Source organism: Clarias gariepinus, chromosome 18 (assembly GCF_024256425.1).
Source record: "Clarias gariepinus isolate MV-2021 ecotype Netherlands chromosome 18, CGAR_prim_01v2, whole genome shotgun sequence".
NCBI lineage: Eukaryota > Metazoa > Chordata > Actinopteri > Siluriformes > Clariidae > Clarias > Clarias gariepinus.
The window spans coordinates 8,573,651-8,593,643 of NC_071117.1; the positions used below are offsets into that span (position 1 = coordinate 8,573,651).

At 39.1% G+C, this 19,993-nt stretch overlaps 1 protein-coding gene across 1 annotated transcript in view; it reads right to left on the reverse strand.

The window, feature by feature from the left end:
* Positions 1 to 19,621, reverse strand: part of LOC128507023 (sialoadhesin-like) — a 28,897-nt gene extending 9,276 nt beyond the window's left edge. The window contains exons 1-12 of the mRNA XM_053477643.1: positions 19,615 to 19,621; positions 16,031 to 16,282; positions 15,664 to 15,921; positions 15,302 to 15,559; positions 14,172 to 14,429; positions 13,825 to 14,079; positions 13,470 to 13,727; positions 13,115 to 13,369; positions 11,503 to 11,763; positions 10,756 to 10,761; positions 4,672 to 4,929; positions 4,299 to 4,556 (exon numbers count right to left, since the gene is read on the reverse strand). Of these exons, the coding sequence (XP_053333618.1) occupies positions 4,299 to 4,556; positions 4,672 to 4,929; positions 10,756 to 10,761; positions 11,503 to 11,763; positions 13,115 to 13,369; positions 13,470 to 13,727; positions 13,825 to 14,079; positions 14,172 to 14,429; positions 15,302 to 15,559; positions 15,664 to 15,921; positions 16,031 to 16,282; positions 19,615 to 19,621 (2,584 nt within the window). The remainder of the gene's footprint in view (positions 1 to 4,298; positions 4,557 to 4,671; positions 4,930 to 10,755; positions 10,762 to 11,502; positions 11,764 to 13,114; positions 13,370 to 13,469; positions 13,728 to 13,824; positions 14,080 to 14,171; positions 14,430 to 15,301; positions 15,560 to 15,663; positions 15,922 to 16,030; positions 16,283 to 19,614) is intronic.
* Positions 19,622 to 19,993: the final 372 nt, after the last annotated feature.

Sequence of the window (19,993 nt, forward strand, 5' to 3'; positions counted from 1 at the left end):
ACCCGACAGAAACCTGTCGTTTAATGTCGAGTGCTTGGAGGCTATTTTCATCTCCGTGGAAGCGAGAGGGGATGTCTATCCTTGCCCATTCACAAGAAGCGCCAGGGCGGACAGAGGAATTTCCCGATCCGGCGGGGGCGCGAGAAAAAGGAGGGGAATCCGTCTCTCGCACACCTGCCAGATTCACGCGTAAGCCCCAGGAATGCGCTGCGGCTCGAATCTTCTCTTAACCCTTTCATGGAGTAAACTGTATTCATTCCGTGTTTTCGTGCCATCGACTTATTTATTTATTTAAATATAGTTGAGGTGGAAGCGCAGAGTTATATGATGACGCCGCAGATAGAAGAGACGCTTCCAGGCTATCTCTCTCCTGGGACATCATCCTCCCTGAAAAGCTAACAGTTCCTCCAAGCTGTGTGGAATTTCATCTTCCCTTGAGGGAAAGCTTTTCAGGCAGCAGGTCAGGTTGGTGCTCCACTGCACACCTTGGCTGTTTTGCAGGCCTACCTGGCTGACCTGCTGAAAGACTTGAGCACTGGCAAGGCTCTTAAAGATAGGGCGTTCTGGAATTATGCCAGGCCACAGACTTGTCTCTTGTGCAACAAACACACGGCTCGTGCTATCGGCTGTTTTATGGCTGCGATGGTTTCCGTGGAAAGGCACTTGTGGCTGAATCTCATGGGCATCAAGGATAAGGATCGTGCATTCCTCCTTGATGCCCCCATCTCGCATTCCAGCCTGTTTGGCGACGCCATTAACTAGGTCGCCACTAGGTTCGTGAGGCGAAGTTATATGAACAAGCCTTCGGGAAATTCCTTCCCTGCCGTGCTCAAGAGTCGGGACTGTCGCCACCCAGTCTCGACCAGGTCTGACTCTTGCGAGGCGTACCGGCATACTGTCTTCTTCACAAAGAAGTCCTGAGGCTCATGTGCCTAGGACCATGGGGGTGGCCCCCCAAAGGGGAGAGGCACATAGAATTTCTTTTGAGGATGAAGGGTTCTCCCTGGCACCCCCAGGAGGTTGGTGTTCATGCTCCACCACCACTGGAGTTTCGGGCAACATGGGTCTCCAATAAAGTGTTAGTTCTACGTTTTTTTTCCTGCCATGTTTTAGGATGCCGAACATCTAACATCTAATCTTAGGATTGAGACCCAACACCACAAAAAGCGTGCTCTTTCCTGTTCAGAGGACAACATATTTGGGTGTCACATGGGTTTTGATCGTAAGGCGGGCACAGCTGTCTCCCACTTGTGTTGAATCCATTCTCAACACCCTCAAGGAAATCAAGCTAGACCAGAAAGTGACTGTTCATCACTTTCAGAAATCTTTAGCTCTTATGGCAGCTGCATTCACAGTGATACCTTTGGGCCTTCTGCACATATGAGCATTTCAGTTGTGGCTAAGAACCTTCACTCGAGGGCCAATTCCCAATAAGAGTTACGCGCCAGGGGCTTTGTACCCTTTCTATGTGGTTCAGACCCCAGTTTCTAACTCTGGGACCCACTCTAATTCTGTCTTGATGTCACAAGATGCTAACGACAGACCCTTCCCTCACCGGACGGGGTGCGGTCTTAGATGGCTGTCCAGCCCAAGGGAGCTGGAGAGGTCATCTTCTCGCGCGGCACATCAATTGCCTCGAAATGATGGCTCTAATTCTGGCCCTAAAGCACTTCCTCCAGCAGTTGAGAGTCTACCATGTCCTAGTGCGGGTGGACACTACGGTAGTCTCCTATATTAATCGCCAGCGGGGAACGCGCTCGCGCCACTTAAATAAGCTAGCGCACCAGGTTCTGCTTTGGGCAGAGGACAAGTTCCTGTCCCTTAGGGCGATTTACATTCCAGGGCTTATCCTCCTGACTACCAGAGAAATTTTTTTTTTTTAATTACTTTTATTTGTCCTTTTTCTAATTGTTTGAAAGGCAATGAGCATACTGACAAGTTTATTTTGTTTTTTTTTTTGTTTTATTTTCACAATATGTTGTGTCCACTATACTGGACAACGGAAGTTAGTATATTCGAAAACGAACCATGAACACAACAAGGAAATTACAAAGAAAATATCAAGAATCAGTATAAACCTTGACTGGAACTAACACATCATTGTTAGTGTGGTGTTTGTATTTTGAACTTTTTTGTGGTGCTTGCGAAGCACTACTATTGTTATCTCTCAGGCTTATTCTTTTTTTTTTTCTTCTTTTTCCGTACAAAAGTTTGGTACGTAACTAGTTCCACACCGTTTGTCGTAGACCCATGAATGAGGTGTCAAATCATGCGCCTTATACAGGAATGGGGTGCTATGACTTTTCTAAGGGGTGGGTGGTTAATTGCCCCCGCCCCAAAAAGTCCCATAGACTTAACATTGAGACCAACATCAGCTATGACATCATAGATATGACATCATACTGTAGCTATGTCTATGATGCCACGGCAAGCACCACTCATATTTTCTTCAGGAAATGTGCCTCTTTAGTATGTATTTCTTGGTTATGGGGTATGATATTTCAAGAAGCGATAGCCCCTTCTCCACCAGGGTGTTCAAAAGGTTGACGGTCATAAAGTATTGTTCAAAGAACAAGTGGGTTTCTCTGGGAATAGATTTAGTCAAATAAAGAACAGCTTGTGCTCCGATGCCCTGTCCTGCTGTGATTGGGAAGGTGGTCTTGCCTTGGTACACAACAAAATCTAAGACCAGGCCATTTGGTGTGGCCAAGACAAACACCTTCAGTCCAGTTGGGTATGGTTTCCCTGGGAACATACTGGCGAACTGGCGAATCTTAAAAAAGCATGAAACATTATTAGATTTATCAGAATATATAATTTAGCAGAAAATTATAATTATAAGTAAAAAGTAAAAACCTATAGGTACTGTTAATAGTGATATATATTTAGAAGACAATGACAGGGTGTACATTGTAGTCTTGGCCCAGAGGAGACGATGACCAGATGTGGATGGTTGTTCTCTCGCTGTCTCTTTACTCTGTCTGCCCTGTCTGAACATCATCTGTGCTTTCTGACTCCTCTGACTCTGCCTCAAACTCTGCATTTTCATCTTCCTCATTTGACAACTTATTATCTGAGTTTTCACCAACAATTTGCAACAAAATTCTCTCTGCCTCTGAAAGTGACTCCCTTCCTGCTTACGATAATCACAATTTTGGTAATAATTACAACTGTCCACTAAGGAGGACATTTTTTAAATGCTCACTTATGATGGAAAAACATTTATACATTACATTAGAAAATTCATTAAATTGTTTTTTTAGAGATTCATGTAAAATAAAACAACAACATTTCAAGATAAAATTTTATCAACAAAAAAGATTAAGCACAACTTTTTTTTCTTTCCATAAAATGTCCTGGTGGTGGTAGATGCCATTTTCCTAAAGGAGAAGAAGGAAGTTCCCAAAGCCCCACCCCTATAAATCTGGTATCATTTAAAAGTCCTGAATGTCCTCTTTAAAGCACAAGAGGAGTCAATTAGGTAGCATGCTGGATATGGGAGATATTCAAGTTTACAAATGTCCTCTAGAGAGGACAAATTTTAACTGCTGGTAGTCAGGAGGATATGAATGTGGAAGCAGATTTGCTGTCCAGTCAAGCTCTGACACACGGGGAATGGAAACCCCACCCCGAAGTAGTCAGTCAATCTGGGAGAGATTTCATTTCACCTCTTTGCGGCGCAAGAAACAGCAAATGTCCCCTTTACTACTCTCTGACTCTTCCAGCTCCCCTGGGTCTGGACGCCTTGGCCCATACGTGGCCCAGATTATGCCTTTATGCATTTTTCCCGATAGCTCTGCTCCCGGGAGTCTTGCCTTTCAGACAAAATTGATCTGAGGAATGTTTCCGGTTCACTCCTATTTATAACCTGCAGGTGCGCTTCATCAGATGGCGTCACCAGACCGAGGTTATACTGTATATGACACGAACTCAGTTGCAGCTGATCCATAAGGGCAGCTGTGTGGAGTCCCACCATATACAGTATAGTACACAACAATCAGCCATAACATTACAGTGCAAAATATTAAGCTCTGTAGGTTCGCCTTGTGACACTAAGTGAATGAAATGAGAATGAATGCATATTAACTTATCTTGGCAGCACCCTCCAAAGGCCAGGATTGCCAAAGCCAGCACAAAGGGGGCTTTTTTACTTCACAAAAATTAAAGGTATTTTAATTTCTATCAATTTATAAAGTTGTTATTAAATTTACAGAGACATACTGTAGGTTTATTCAATCAGAACCCTAAATTTAAGCCCTCTGTAGTTTTTTTATTTGTTCCAAAATCAAACCACTTACCTACAATATTTAGTGTCACTCCATCAGAGTATTGTTCTCCATATAGATGTTCAAACTTGCACTTGTATTCTCCGCTGTCTTCATGACTGATCCTGTTAATGACATAAGATTTTCCCATGCTTACAAAGGATGAACCCTTATACCAGGTGTAGATCTGCCCAGGTAGGTTAGAATCACTGCTGCAGGTCAGAGTCACTGTACTGCCTTCCACTATCTCACCAGAGGGACTGACAGACACAGAGATTTTTTTAGGAGGATCTAAAACAGACAAGAAGTAAAAAATACAAATTAAACACTTATCATGTAATATCTTCCAGATTACAAAATGTAAGGAACATATATCCTGGACCATAATGAATCATCATTAACTCACACAGGACATTTAGAGACACAGCAGTTGAGTATTGACGTCCGTATTCATTTTCAGCCTGGCACGTGTAATCTCCACTGTCTGCAGATTTGATAGTACTGATGGTGTAGATATGTCCTATTCCTATATAAGATCTTTGCTTATACCAAGTGTAAGTCCGCACAGGTGGGTTAGCATCACTGTTGCAGATCAGAATCACAGTACTGTCCTCCACTATTTCACCAGAGGGACTGATGGACACTGAGACACTTTTAGGAGGATCTACAGGTAGGAAAACAAATATTAGTTTGTTGGATCACCTTTGATTTGGCAAAAAGCCTAAGGGATGGTCAGGCTTTTGGTCTGTCCGTTGGGACTAGTACTTACAATAGACATTAAGACTGACAGCAGGAGAAATATAACTTTGTCCCTGTACACCACAGCTGTAGCTGCCTGCATCCTCCTGTCTGACTGATGGCAGAATAAGCAGCTCAGAGTTATAGGGAGGGGATAATTCATGTCCATGTTTGTACCAGGTGAAATTTGGAGTGTCAGTCAGGTTGCAGGTGGTTTTACACTTGAGAGTCACCATATTTCCCTCAACCACTCTACGAGCAATCACTTCCACCTGAAGCTCTTTGTATATAGGAAAAGAAGAAAAAACATATTAAACAGAAATGTGTTGCAACCACTGTGTGGCACTGTTCATTAATTTTTAAAACAACTTTGTGGAATATTGCAAACAATATTTTTTTTTTATAACAGAGAAACCGTCCATATATCCATCAAGGAACTTTTGTAGTACAACTAGGGACCGTGTCTTTGGGCTGTACCTACAGTAGTGCAGGGGTCAACAATTTGAGTGTGTTGCCGACCCCTGACCTAGAGGAAACCCACCAAACACAGGAAGAACATGCAACTCCATGCACACAGACCCCGAGGCGGGAATCTAACACAGAATCTGGAGGTGTAAGGTGACAGTGCTAACCACTAAGCCACCGCGCTGCCAACAGAACAATAAGACTTACAAATGGAATTATTGTATAATTGTTTTTGAGCACTAAATCTTTGAAGTTTACAAATGTGCTAGACAGATGAGATAGACAGATAGGTAACTCATGTGTTGTTGTTGTTGTAATTTACATTTTTTACACAATGCTTACCCGTGACAGAAAGGTTGACTCCACCTCCACTTTGTAACGTATTCCAATTCATCTGCCTAAACACTGCGTAATATTTCCTCTGGTCCTGTTCTGTCACGTTGCTCAGTCTGAGCTTATAGTCATACCAGGATTCTTTGGCGTACTGAACCCTGCCTGTATACTCGGGGTCCAAAGACAGGTCAGAAGCCGCGTAGTAGGGAGACTCTACTTTGCTCCAGAAAACACTTTCAGCATTGTTTAAAAGGTCATTGACGTGTTTGCAGACCATAGTGACCGTAGATCCTTTTAGGGCACAAATAGACTTCTGTGGATAGTACAAAGGCAGCCTTTGTTGAGATTTAAAAACTGCAAAATAGAATACAAAATTTGTTATTAATTATTTGTATTGAGAAAAGAAGCACATCTCAGTTATAACTTTGGATAGTAAATTGGAAGTTCTAGGAGTTATGTACATGAATCAGTATAGGGTACTGATGATTTAAATAAATAAATCAGAATAAATTAATCAGAAACAGGAATTATTTAAATAAGTGAATCAGTTTTGAGAATCCATTAAATAAATTAACCAATAACAGAATAAATAGAATAAATAAATAAGTATCATGAACCACTCAAATAAGTGAAACAGTATGGGCACTAAGTCAAATAAATTACTCAGTATCAGGAATCACTCAAAAATTTAACCTCATGACTATCAAACAAACACCTTGCATCATTTTACAATAAAAATGCATCAGATTTTTTTAAAGTTAGTTATTTATTTTGAATAATAGCATAGATGAGTGGGTGGGTGAGCCAGTGAGTGTATGTTACATTTATTTAATAAAGATAATAATGTTACATATATTACAAAAAATCAATAATGTGCAAAGACATTTGTCTAAAGATGGAAGGTACGCTTGAGTAAATGTGGAATGTAAAAAGTTTGTGCAATATGGAAAGCCACATTAGCTTGTGCAACAAGTGAAGTCATAATAACGTAATGAATCTGACATCATGGAGGATGATGGATCGAACACTTGGAAGGAAAGTATTATAGGTGTGTGTCTTACTGATTAGCTTTGTTTTGTAAATTAACCACTGAGACATTTTTAATTAGATTCTCTATTCAGGTTCGCATTTCAATTTGGGAAATGTCAGACACGCTTTGGCTTTAATTAAGCGGTTAGAAATGAAAAAAAAAAAAAGACTCATATAATGCTTTAAGATAAATGATTTGCATTAGAAACCAAAATCTTGCAGTGTTTTCTTCTTTGCTGATTAGCTGAAGTACCGAAAGCTTGATTGACAGCTTAGATTATTGCTTTTAAATTAAATAAACAAAACAACAATACATTTTCTGTAGTGCTGCTATCTCTCTTCTGTTAAACAGGAGGTGTTTCTGATTAAACATAATTGTACAAACTTTCCACATGACTTTTCACGTGAGGCTCAAACTCACCGAACATTGTGACTAGAAGGAGGAGGGAAGCAGGATGTGGACGAGGGGTAAACCGTAGCGACACCATCATGGCAAAATCTAAAAAATATAAACAACAGTGAATTTGCTTTCTATTAATTCTGAGAAATCTTGACATGATCAGAATGATCCAGACCTGACGTCTGACCAGTAGTGACCTCATTTGACCTTAGGTAAATTATACATTTTACAGTTATAATATAAAGTGTATGACATATGATGAAAGGGTATAATCTCACCTTGTTGTTCAGCACCTATCGATGAATGAGAAATAAAGAATGGGTCGTGGGATTTTAATCTAAGTGGAATAAACCATGATTTCTACATTTCTTGTATGTTTCGCAACTCTCTTTGTCACAGGAAGTAACTGCAGCACACAGGATGATGTGAAACAGTGGCTCTGCTGTGGATGACGCTGTATCGAAATTTAGTAGTGGATTTTTGTAGTGAATTCTTAAGGATTTTAGAACACGTTATAGCACGGGGCCAAACTGTCCAATAGATCTTCCTGAATTCTCAGCTCTTTGGGTTTTTTTTTGTGCTTGCTAAATCACATTTCTTACTTTTGACATTTTTACTTCTTTGTTTATATTGTTTTTCTGCACATGTGATTATGACCTTTAGCAAATACAGATGTACTTTACTGACTTTACAGTAAACACTATCACGCTGATCATTTCCTCGATGCCTGTCCCAGAGTCTAATTATGTTTGCTATGGAACTTTGATTCAAGCATAGGCACTAAGACTCCACCACTTCAACATCAGATTTCCTGACATTATGCATTACAGGAACTAACAAATTAGAACCAGAATCAATAAACTCACCATATATATTTTAATATAAATGCATTCTGTGTTTGAGGGTAGAATTTTCCTTTCCTTTTTTTAAATTATTTTTTATTATTTATTATGTTTTTATTATTATTATAAATTTTTTATATTTTTAAAACAATCTGTCCCAGAATATACAGCATATTACATTTTTATGTACAAATATATATATATATATATATATATATATATATATATAAAGGTTTTGTCTGTGCATTGGTTAAAAATCGTTTTTTCAATAATTAACTTGACGTTTCATACATTGGCGGACCAGAAACAAGTCTCAGAAAAATGTTCTGTCTTTCAGTCTTGAAGGAAATGAAGTCAAAAAGTTGAGTAAAAGTGATGTTATGATCAGTTATGTGCTGGATTTAATAATCTACTATAAAATAATTCTACTAATGCGCTCCTGTCTCAATGTAAACAAACACCTGCACCAATAGATATTAATTAAAAAAAGATAAACGATGAATATTTCTACTGGGATTAGTTCATATTTTAACTGCTGAAATAACAGCGCTGAAGTGGTACAAGTGAATTTTAACACGCTGAATTCGTTTTAAGACAAAACTTACTTTCTTAATTTTCTAAAACTTAATTTCTCGTATCTGATCTCATCTGTGATTTATTCTCTGATTCAACCTACATATGCTTTTAGCTTTAATTTTTAAACTATTTCTACCAACTCTTTAACTGTCACTGACAGGTACTAACTACATTTTATACATTTAGAGTTTTACTGTCCATACATTACCCTGACAAATAACACAAGCAAGCCATTCAATTATTGAATTTTTTTATTTATTTCTATGACATTCATTTTAGATGTTGAAAATATAATTTTGTAAATAAAAAGTAAATACTCTTATATTTAGTATATTGTCAAACACACCTGAGAGATTAGTTGACCTTTAAACACACCTGAGATGTCACTACTAAGGTCATTCATTTTCCCTACAGGATTCAAACTTTTATTTTTATTTTTATTCTGCAATAGCAGAGATGTTACAATTATTGCTATTCAAAAAACACTTACAATGCATGAGGTAAGAACAGAACAATTAAGCAACACTTGTAGTCGTGCTGTTGTACTAAATATCAGCTGATTTGTTTGTTTATGCAATCATTTTGCTCTGGCATTACATATCCTTCCGTGACTGGCAGAGCTGGTGACTGACTGTTAGTGTAAACTGCAGAAGTGAAAGTAAGTTTAAATTCTTACTGCTACTATGAAGCTAAAATGTGTGCAGAATAAACCATGGTGGTGGTGGACAGTCCTGAGAAACTCACAAGATTTACTTTTTATTTTCACTTATTCCATTTTAGAATATCAGTTCTGTTAACTGGGTTAAATCCCAAATAACGTTCAATTTAAAGCTACCACACTATGATCCACAATCCCTTCTTCCACGCATTAAGTAGATCAGGGGTTAGAGTGAGACTTGGGATTCAGGCTTGTGTTAAAAGTTAACTTTTTGGCAGGCAGCTGCTCTCTCCTCAGTAAGGGGGACCGCACTGACCTTTTTCACCCAATACTGTGACTGACAGTGTAATTAATGATTGTTAGAACATCTGTAATGAGTGCTTTTATGCTTTATATCACAGCACTCGTCCACTTAGATTACTCGATTGGAACCTATTGTTGTGTAATAGGTTTTATGCAACAACAACAACTACTACTTAAGAAATAATGAGCTTTAACCATGTTTAGCCAGACACATTTTGTTTTGAAAGTGAAAAAATGGAACTCTTCAAACTCTTCACAACTGGACCAGATTTTGCATCTTTTCTCCCACGGGGTAGTACTGATGATCTTAGTGATGACTTATTGTCTAAAAAACACACAAGAACACACCCACACATACTTATGAATGGCATAGAGGTGAAAAAACAAATAATAATATAATGTCAAAATGGATGTCTAGTGGTTGCTTCTAAGCTTCCTCAGCGCATCTTGTCTTTAAACCCACTTTAAACCTTTTGGGTTTTTTTTGTTTGTTTGTTTGTAATGGTATTAAAGAATGATGCTGATCTGTACAAATATAAATTATGCAGTGTCAGACCTAATGACCATGAAGAACAATATGGCCTCCCCAGTAAAGTTAAAGAAGCTGGATGTAATGTTCAATATTTTTTAATAGAGATGAATGTGTTCGTGAGACTTCACTTACTGCAAGTGTGCTGTACGCATCGTTGGAAGACCTGGTCGCCGGGTCGAGATTGATGTATGAGAGTGAGTCAGGCTCAACATGAAAGTTATCATTCTGCAGAGAGAATATTTAAGAGCAACACTAATGAGTTTTTTTCACACTTTAAGTGAACCACAAAGTGAAGCAATCTCCAGTGTTTCAACAATACAAGCGTTTTGTAATACTCACTTCATATTCATGGGTAATCACATTGCTCTTTTCCCTTCTGCATCTGCATTTAAAAAAACTGCTTTGTTTATACAGTACTGTGCTGAGCCCAATTCATATTAAATAAAATTATATCATGTGGAATAAATGAAAGAAATTAGAACAAATGTTTAAATGCAAAGCGCCGGTGTCATGCCAACATGCCAACAATTCATGTGTGGGGTTGTTTCTCAGCCAAGTTTTTCTAAGAACACAGCCACGAATAAAGAATAGTACAAAAACAGTACTGACATGACACAGGACTCTGAAGGTAGTGGCTTCTTTGCTGCCCTTCTTGAAAAGTATGATGGGGAGCGCTACCATGAGTCCTGTGTCATCCCAACAGTAAAGCATCCTAAGTTCATTCATGATAGATAATCGGCACACGAACGAAACATGAAAAAATTTGGGGTCCATGGCCAGGAACCTCCCCAAACTTTAATCCCATTGAGAACTTGTGGACTATCCTCAAGGGGTAAGAGAACAAACAAATACCCACAAATTTTGACAAGAATTGATTACGCAGACATGGTCTTGCCATCAGTCTGGATGTGGGCAAGTTGATTGCCAGCATGCCAGGGCGAATTGTAGTAGTCTTGAAAAAGAAGGGTCAACCCTGTAAATATTGACTTTATGCATAAACTTCAGAAAATTGTCAATAAAAGCCTTTGACACTATGACAATATGAAATGCTTGTAATTATACAGATCAGAAAAGCAAGAACAGCAGACTTTCTTAAACGTTTTTTAAAAACCTTTGGTCCAAGGCTGTATATTCAAATATCAAACATGATATCAAAAACAAAAATGATACAGATAGATACCTCTTACAGAAAAGTCCGGCTATAAAAGCTCCGATGCCACAGACTCCAAGAGTTATGCCAAATATGCCAAGTATCATGAAAACAGACCAGGATGCATACTCTAAGAGATAAAAAAAAAACAATCACTCCGATAAGACATGGAGAAATCTTAACGATATTAAACAGTGATCAAACATCTTACCATTTAAAATAAGAGGAACCGCAGCAGCTCTCTGAGTCCCGTATTTATTCTGAGCCACACAGTAAAACCATCCACTGCTGTTGGAGCTCAACGTGAAGCTGTAACTCTGTCCAGATCCTACAGGTGAGCTTTCATTCACCTTATACCAGGTGTAGAGCTCCACAGGTGGGTTAGCATCACTGCTGCAGGTCAGAGTCACCGAACTGCCCTCCACTATCTCACCAGAGGGACTGATGGACACTGAGACATTCTTAGGAGGATCTGTAAAAGAAAAAAAAAGTAAAACAGAAGTGTACGAATGGCACAAGTTTTTATCTGCTTTTACATTTAGGCCTTGTTTACACGGGCGTTAAAATCGAGCGTTTTTCTTGCGTTTGTAGCGTCCGGTGAGTGCGGATCAAGCGGCGAGTGTTTTCTACACATCAATGAGAGTGTTCACACGGGCTTTGGTGATGTGCGTTTGTCCGGCTGCGCGTTTATACGGCATTAAAAAAACGTTGCATGCAGCTTTTTCTTGGCGTTCAAAACCCAACCAACGCAAGGAAACTGCTTCTAGTGCGTTTTCTTCGCGTTAGGCTTAGGAGGACTGGATATATCCCATGATCCTACATGCTATACATAGGGAAATGCGGAAAAAGGCAAAATAAAAAAATTAATTGTTGAAAAACTTATGCGGAAATTTTCGCATTTCTTCATAAACCACAAAAAAACGTCCTTTAATCCGACGTTGTGCAGTCAACCCAGTGAACCCAGTAGCGGCGGGCTTTCATATCCAGTTCCCGACACTGCCCCCACAGGTTAACACACAAACTACAATTTGGGCTGCAGGCTGACGTTAGACAGAGACAAACGAACGCCGGTGTAGCGCCTTCAACAAAACGCAACATAAACGTCTAGGACGTTCAGAGCACGTTTGTTTATTCACAAATTTAATGCCCGTGTGAACAAGGCCTTAATGTCAGTTTGTTGCAGTGACCTGTGCTTTCTGTTCTGATTCTGTTATCTAATATGTTACTTAGTCTATGTACTTATATTTACCTATTTCTACAAATCGAATTCTGGAAAAGTTGGGACATTTTTTAAATTTGAATGAAGTAAAAACTAAAAGAATTTCAAATCACATGAGTCAATATTTTGTTCACAATAAAATTTAAATAAAATTTAATAAAAGTTTTTTGGGGTGCATGTTCCCCCAACGAAGTTCCTCATTCCTTGTACTTCCTGTTTATTTTACTCCTGCCTCTTTTTTTGATTTTTTGGCATCCTTGGTTTTATGCTGTCTGGCTGTATTATGACCCCTGACATACATTTACATTTGGGCATTTGGCAGATGCTCTTATCCAGAGCGACTTACATTTTATCTCATTACACATTTGAGCAGTTGAGGGTTAAGGGCCTTGCTCAAGGGCCCAACAGTGGCAACTTGGTGGTTGTGGGGTTTGAACCTGGGATCTTCCGAACCGTAGTCCTTAACCACTGAGCTACCCCTTTCATGATTGTTTGTAGGTTATAAAATCACATGATCTGACTCTATACTCATATCTTGCCATCTTACAGAAAATTGAGAGTGGATGTCTTTCGGTTGGTGTTACATGAGTAATCAATCACTCACACAAAACATTTACGTTGACTTTATCAGAGTATCTCTCTCCGTATCGGTTGCTGGCCTTGCACTTGTACTCTCCACTCTCCTCAGACCTGATCTTTTCAATTGTGTGGGATTTTCCTTTGCCTTTAAGTACTGTTCCTTTAAACCAGGTATACTCTGCAGGTGGGTTAGCATCACTGCTGCAGGTCAGAGTCACTGTACTGCCCTCCACTATCTCACCAGAGGGACTGATGGACACTGAGACTCTTTTAGGAGGATCTGAAAAATACAACAAAACAAAGATGGAAAATGGAAAAGACTACGCAAGGTAAGGAAGTTAGTCTACATAATCTAGTGCTGTGAATGATTATTAACTCACACAGGACATTAAGAGACACAGCAGTAGAGGACTGATGTCTATATTTATTTTCAGCCTGGCACCTGTAATCTCCACTGTCCACAGAGCTGACACTAGTAATGGTGTAGGTTTTTCCTGTTCCTATAGAGGATTTTCCCTTATACCAGGTGTAGAGCTCCACAGGTGGGTTAGCATCACTGCTGCAGGTCAGAGTCACCGAACTGCCCTCCACTATCTCACCAGAGGGACTGATGAACACTGAGACATTTTTAAGAGAACCTGAATAACGCAAAACATAACAAAGAACAAGATGTTTAGGATAGTATATAGGGTTCATGAATGTCTGCACATTTTATAAACTCTAATCAACACTTACTCAAAACATTTATTGTGATTTTCTTTGAGTATTTCTGTGCATATCGATTGCGGGATTTGCACTTATACTCTCCATTGTCCTCAGACCTGATCTTTTCAATTGTGTGGGATTTTCCTTTGCCTTTAAGTACTGTTCCTTTAAACCAGGTATACTCTGCAGGTGGGTTAGCATCACTGCTGCAGGTCAGAGTCACTGTTCTGCCCTCCACTATCTCACCAGAGGGACTGATGGACACTGAGACTCTTTTTGGAGGATCTAAATCAGACAAGAAGGAAATATACAAATGAAACACTTTCTTTTAGATTACTGGGCGTATCCTAGACCATAATGGATCACCATTAACTCACACAGGACATTCAGAGACACAGCAGTAGAGGACTGATGTCCGTGTTTATTTTCAGCATGGCACATGTAATCCCCACTGGCCGCAGAGCTGATAGTATTGATGGTGAAGTTTTTCCCTGTTCCTATAGAGGATTTTTCCTTATACCAGGTGTAGAGCTCCACAGGTGGGTTAGCATCACTGCTGCAGGTCAGAGTCACCGAACTGCCCTCCACTATCTCACCAGAGGGGCTGATGGACACTAAGACATTCTTTGGAGGATCTGAAAAGACAAGATGGAAAACAATACAAATGAAACACTTTGAGTCTTTTATACATTATAGAGGGTAAGGAAGTTATGAAATTAATTAAGCAATATGACACAAATCCATACTGTTGTAGTGAATATTAGCATGATTGTGATGTAGTTGTAGGCATGAGCCTTATTACTGAAGATACAGTACATGGTGACTATTGTATTTATTCCCCTTTTTACGGCTGTGGTAGGGCCGCTTTTTAAAAACTAAAAAACTACAGGCAATTTGGAAACACCAATTAGCCTAATCTGCATGTCTTTGGATTGTGGGGGAGAACGCACCAAGCACAGGGGGAACATGCAAACTCCACACACACTGACCCTGAGGTGGGAATCGAACCGGGACCCTAGAGGTGCAAGGCAACAGTTCTAACCACTAAGCCACCGTGTTAGATGTTAGTTAGCTTTGTAGTGCATCCTTAAATAGAACAAGACAAACAGTTTAAAGGCATTTTGGAAAAAACATAAAAGCAGTTGCTAAGGAGACCGCACATTGTTTAAGATGACATAACGTTATCAGATGTGTGTTCTCGCTAAAACTTCTTCTGTGACTGGTTGTAAATGTGGGTTTTGGGAGGCATCAGCTCTGTCATCAGTACAGCGGACTATACAGACTTACTTTCACCCATGCTGCGGACGTCAGTTAGTGTAAATAATAATTGTAGAACATCTGGGATGCCGAGTGATACATTATAGTGTATACAGTATACAGTTAAACATTATAGTGCTGTAATGCTCTACTGTACAGTATATCAGCTTAGGGGAATGCCTCTTGTTCAATCAGATCGTGACTTATTGTTGTATAATAAACAACATTTTAAGAATCACCATTAACTCACACAGGACATTCAGAGACACAGCAGTAGAGGACTGATGCCCGTGTTTATTTTCAGTCTGGCACGTGTAATCCCCACTGGCCGCAGAGCTGATAGTACTGACGGTGTAGGTTTTTCCTGTTCCTATAGAGGATTTTCCCTTGTACCAGATGTACTTTTTCACAGGTGGGTTAGCATCACTGTTGCAGGTCAGAGTCACCGAACTGCCCTCCACTATCTCACTAGAGGGACAGATAGACACTGATACACTTTTTGGAGGATCTAAAAAAAGAAAAAAATACAAATAAATCACTTTAAAATAGCTTTCAGATTATTAAGAGTAAGGAAGCTATATCCTGGACCATAATGAATCACCATTAACTCACACAGGACATTCAGAGACACAGCAGTAGAGGACTGATGTCCGTGTTTATTTTCAGCCTGGCACGTGTAATCTCCACTGTCTGCAGAGTCAATAGTACTGATGGTGTAGGTTTTTCCTGTTCTCACAAAGGCTGTTTCCTTATACCAGGTGTAGGTCTCCACAGGTGGGTTAGCGTCACTGCTGCAGGTCAGAGTCACCAAATTGCCCTCCACTATCTCACCAGAAGGACTTATGGACACTGAGACATATTTAGGAAGATCTGCAGGTAGAAAGACAAACAGAACAATCAAGCATTTGAATTAGAAGATTCCTGATTCAAGGGTGTTCGAACACATCGTTTAAGAGATAAATAATCAATATAGACTTACATTGGACATTAAGAGTGATAGCTGGGGAGCGATAACTTTGTCCCTGTACTGCACAGCTGTATCTGCCTGCATCCTTCTTACTGACAGATGTCAGATGGAGCGGGTTAGAGTAGGAGATGATGGAAAAGTGGAAATATTCCTGTTTGTACCAGATGAATGTTAGTCTGCCAGTCAGGCTGCAGCTGGTTTTACACATGAGAGTGACGTCGTCTCCCTCTGTCACACTACCAGGAATTATCTCCACCTCAAGTTCTGTGCATGAGACGCAAAAAGGAGAAAACTTACATTAGACTAAAGTTTCCAGTTTCTAATTCAAAGGTTTTTTTTTCTAACCTTAAACGCATGACAGTGAGGCAATGCTGCCTGTAGGTGGCGATATTTACTTGTCTTGTTTTCAAATTACAAATTGTTAAAATCTGGCAGTGCCTGGCTAAAACAATACAGTTTCAAAAGGGTCAAATTATTGATGTGCATCAAGTGAGTGAAATTGGGTTAAGAACTGAGTCAGCTGTCAGGAGCATCTAATGATGAATAACTTCATAACCGAGTGAAATGAGGCTGGTTACTTCCTATGAAATAAAAGCTTAAAACCACTGAGTCTGATGGATGCTGGGGAGCTTCCCATAGTGCAAAGAGCACATAAGGCTGTGAAAGATCTTATTACCTTCCTCCTTCATCAGTGACTCATTGCAGCATACAGTATGATCCTACATTTGATAGAATCTTTCCACTAAGCCGTCTGCTTGTGGGTGGTACTCAGAAGTCCTGATAATGTGTACTGTACCTGAAGCAACTGGTATAAATCTACCAGTTAGACGGAGAGAAAGGGCAAGCCCTGGTCCATCAATATGACTTCTGGGATGCCTTTCTAGATAGGAAGTTACATAGTCTAATACCAGAGGAGGGCAAAGTATACACATCGCGTACTTACAGTAAATGTGGAGATTACCAACAAATATTACTCAAGTTCTCCATTTACATGTACACTTTAGGAAAAGTAAAAAAAAGTTATTACATTAGCTCACAGTAGGGTTTTTATAGCAAACCCTCAACAGGAACACAGATAAACACACTCCCCAGTTGTGGATGTGGTGTTTTTCGACACTTGTTGTCATGTAGTTAAGTAGGAGTACATGTGTTTTTTTCTAATATGTAGTGGAGTAAAAGTAAAAAGAAAAGTATATGTGAAAGATGTATTTAAGTACAGTAACAAAGTAAATGTACTCAGTCACCTTCCACCTCTGTCTAATACTATGCTAGCTACTATGCTACGTCCAAACTTTGACAGGTGTTCTTGTTAAATCCAACATTTTTAAAAGTTCATATTAAATCCTCTTAAATGTTGTAGATTAAATTGAACAAACGTGACAGGCTGCAAAGTGCCTAATGATACCATTTGTAAAATGGTTGTTTATGTAAGAACCTCAGCAGCAACAACATTTCCCTGTCTGTTCCAACCACTTAGCATTAGCATCAGCAGTATATTTAATCACCGTCCTGATCATCTGTCATCATCTGCACCTGTTTCTTACTGGGACATGCCTTAATGGTTTTTTCTTTTTTTTATGCTTATTGTTTTTTTTTGTTTTTTTTTTTGCTTTTTTGTCTGTTTTTTGTTTTTATGCTTGAATGATTCATACTGTAGGTCTCTGTAACAGACAAAAACATTCATCTGACACTGCTCAGGTACAGTACAGGACTGAACATGAGCATCTAAAAGGTCCATCAGGAAGCCTGGGAAACTATTATTTAAGACTACATTGAAAATACAAGAAAGTCTGGAGCATTGGAAGCAAACGTTTTAGAAATAAGGGGGGCCAAAACTTTTGTGGTGAAATGAAGTTACTTTTAACACTTAAGAAGTTGATTGTTTTATTCCACTTGTATTACAAGGCATTTACTTCATTAACGAAAAACATGTTTTACTTATCAAGTTATAAAAAGATAAAGTGCTTTATTAACCCTGAAAGAAAATTAGATCATAAATTAAGTTTCTTATATTTAAATTAAGTTCCTTATATTAATGTTATGAAACGTCTGCACTCGTTGGTTCCATCTTTTTATATGCGTTATACAGTTCTGTAAATGTACATACTGTAAATATGCCTGTGCAAGCATGTGTAATCGTACAGCTGATGATGCTTACCTGTGACAAAAAGAGAAACATAAACCATTTGTTGTGGCGTCGTGATGTGATATATCCTCTGGTCCTGTTGGGTCACATCACTCAGTGTGATGCTACAAAAATCTGGTGTAACAAATTGAATCCTGTGGCTGTTCCAGGGGTCTAGAAACAGATTGCTCCAGAAACATGTTTGATATGGACAAGTTGTATAGGTTTTGTAGCAGCTCAGCATCACCGTAGATCCCGTTACAGCACAGACAGAGTCATGTGACACACTACACCACTGCTGAGAAACAACAGCTCCTGCAACACCAAGTGAAAAAAAAAAACCACACATTAACTACACAATCCTCAGAGTGTAATATTTTAATAACCGAAAGTTAAAGGTCATGCCCAGGTGTACTGAGGTATTGCAAAAATGCAGAAATGCAAAAGTGATGGTCAAGGTTTTTTTCTAAGCATGAAGAGCAATTTTGCTGATCTTTGAAATAGCTTTAAAAGTGGCCAACAATGTCAAATCTTGAAAAAAGAAACTTATTATGCCACATTAGTATAATATATCCATCCATCAATCAATCCATCTCTGTAGTCCAACTAGGGACTGTTGTTTTCGTTTGTATTTATTCCCATTTTACAACTGGGGTAGGACCTCTGGTCAACATTCCCTCTCATTCACAAACACTACAGGCAATTTAGAAATGCTAATTAAAGTGTAATCCCTAGTGGAGGAAACAGGAGTACCCGGAGGAAACCGACCAAGCACAGGGAGAACATGCAAACTTCATGCATGCAGACCCAAGTTGGGAATCGAACCCATGACCCTGGAAGTGCAGGGTGACAGTGCTAACCACTGAGCCTCCATCAGCATACAGTACTATTTTATCTAATTGTGAAATAATATGGTACAACAAGCACGTACATCACTTTTAATCACACATTTAACCTGTGTTTTGAAATCAAGCTGATATATACAGTATACAGTATGTTCTATACTGAAGGTTAAGTATATATACACTAGTACAGAGTCTGTGTCTGAATTTTATTTTGCAAATTAATCAGGTTTAATTAGAACGCAATTAATTTCAAGAACAGTTGAGTCAAGTGTTTGGCTTCAGTCAAGCGAGTGAAATTCACAAGCTTTTAAATAAATATTTCCTCATTAGATAATGAGTCTGTGTGTAAACGTTCTTTGAATGACACATTTGCATTTTAGTTGAAGCAACAAAAAAAATTATCATGCTTAACCTGTTTTGACTCACAGCTTATATCCTAATGAGATATTTATAAAATTCAAAAGGAAGGAAAAAAGAAAAGGAAAAAAGAAATGAAATGAAAAGAAACATACTGGAGTGCAGAAACCTCTATTCTGTTAAGCAAGGTGCTTCTCATCTAAAATAATCATACACACTACAGACTCAAACAGGTTGAAAGACTTTCCTCATTAGGATGTGAGACTCACCGCTCATTACGACAAGCAGGAGAAGAGAAAAAGCAGGAGGACGAGGATGACCAATAAATTGGAGCAGCAGCATCACATCAAAGTCTACAAACACAAAAGTGAGATTTCTTATTTATTCCCGATATGTTGACAAAAAGTCATGGTATCAAGTGTGTGGTGTATCTTACCTTGTTGAACTCGGAGCAGTCCATGTGAAATAAGAGAATTAGCTCTGTGCCCATTTCCACATTTCTTTTTAAACTTCCTCCCACAAACCGATGTGTCATTACAGTATGTAAGCGTTTCGATGGATAAATAGTTAGACAGAGAGAGATGGTTGAGTCACCCCTCACTTTTGTACACAGATTTGGAACAACCTCAGCAGCATCCTCATCTCCCC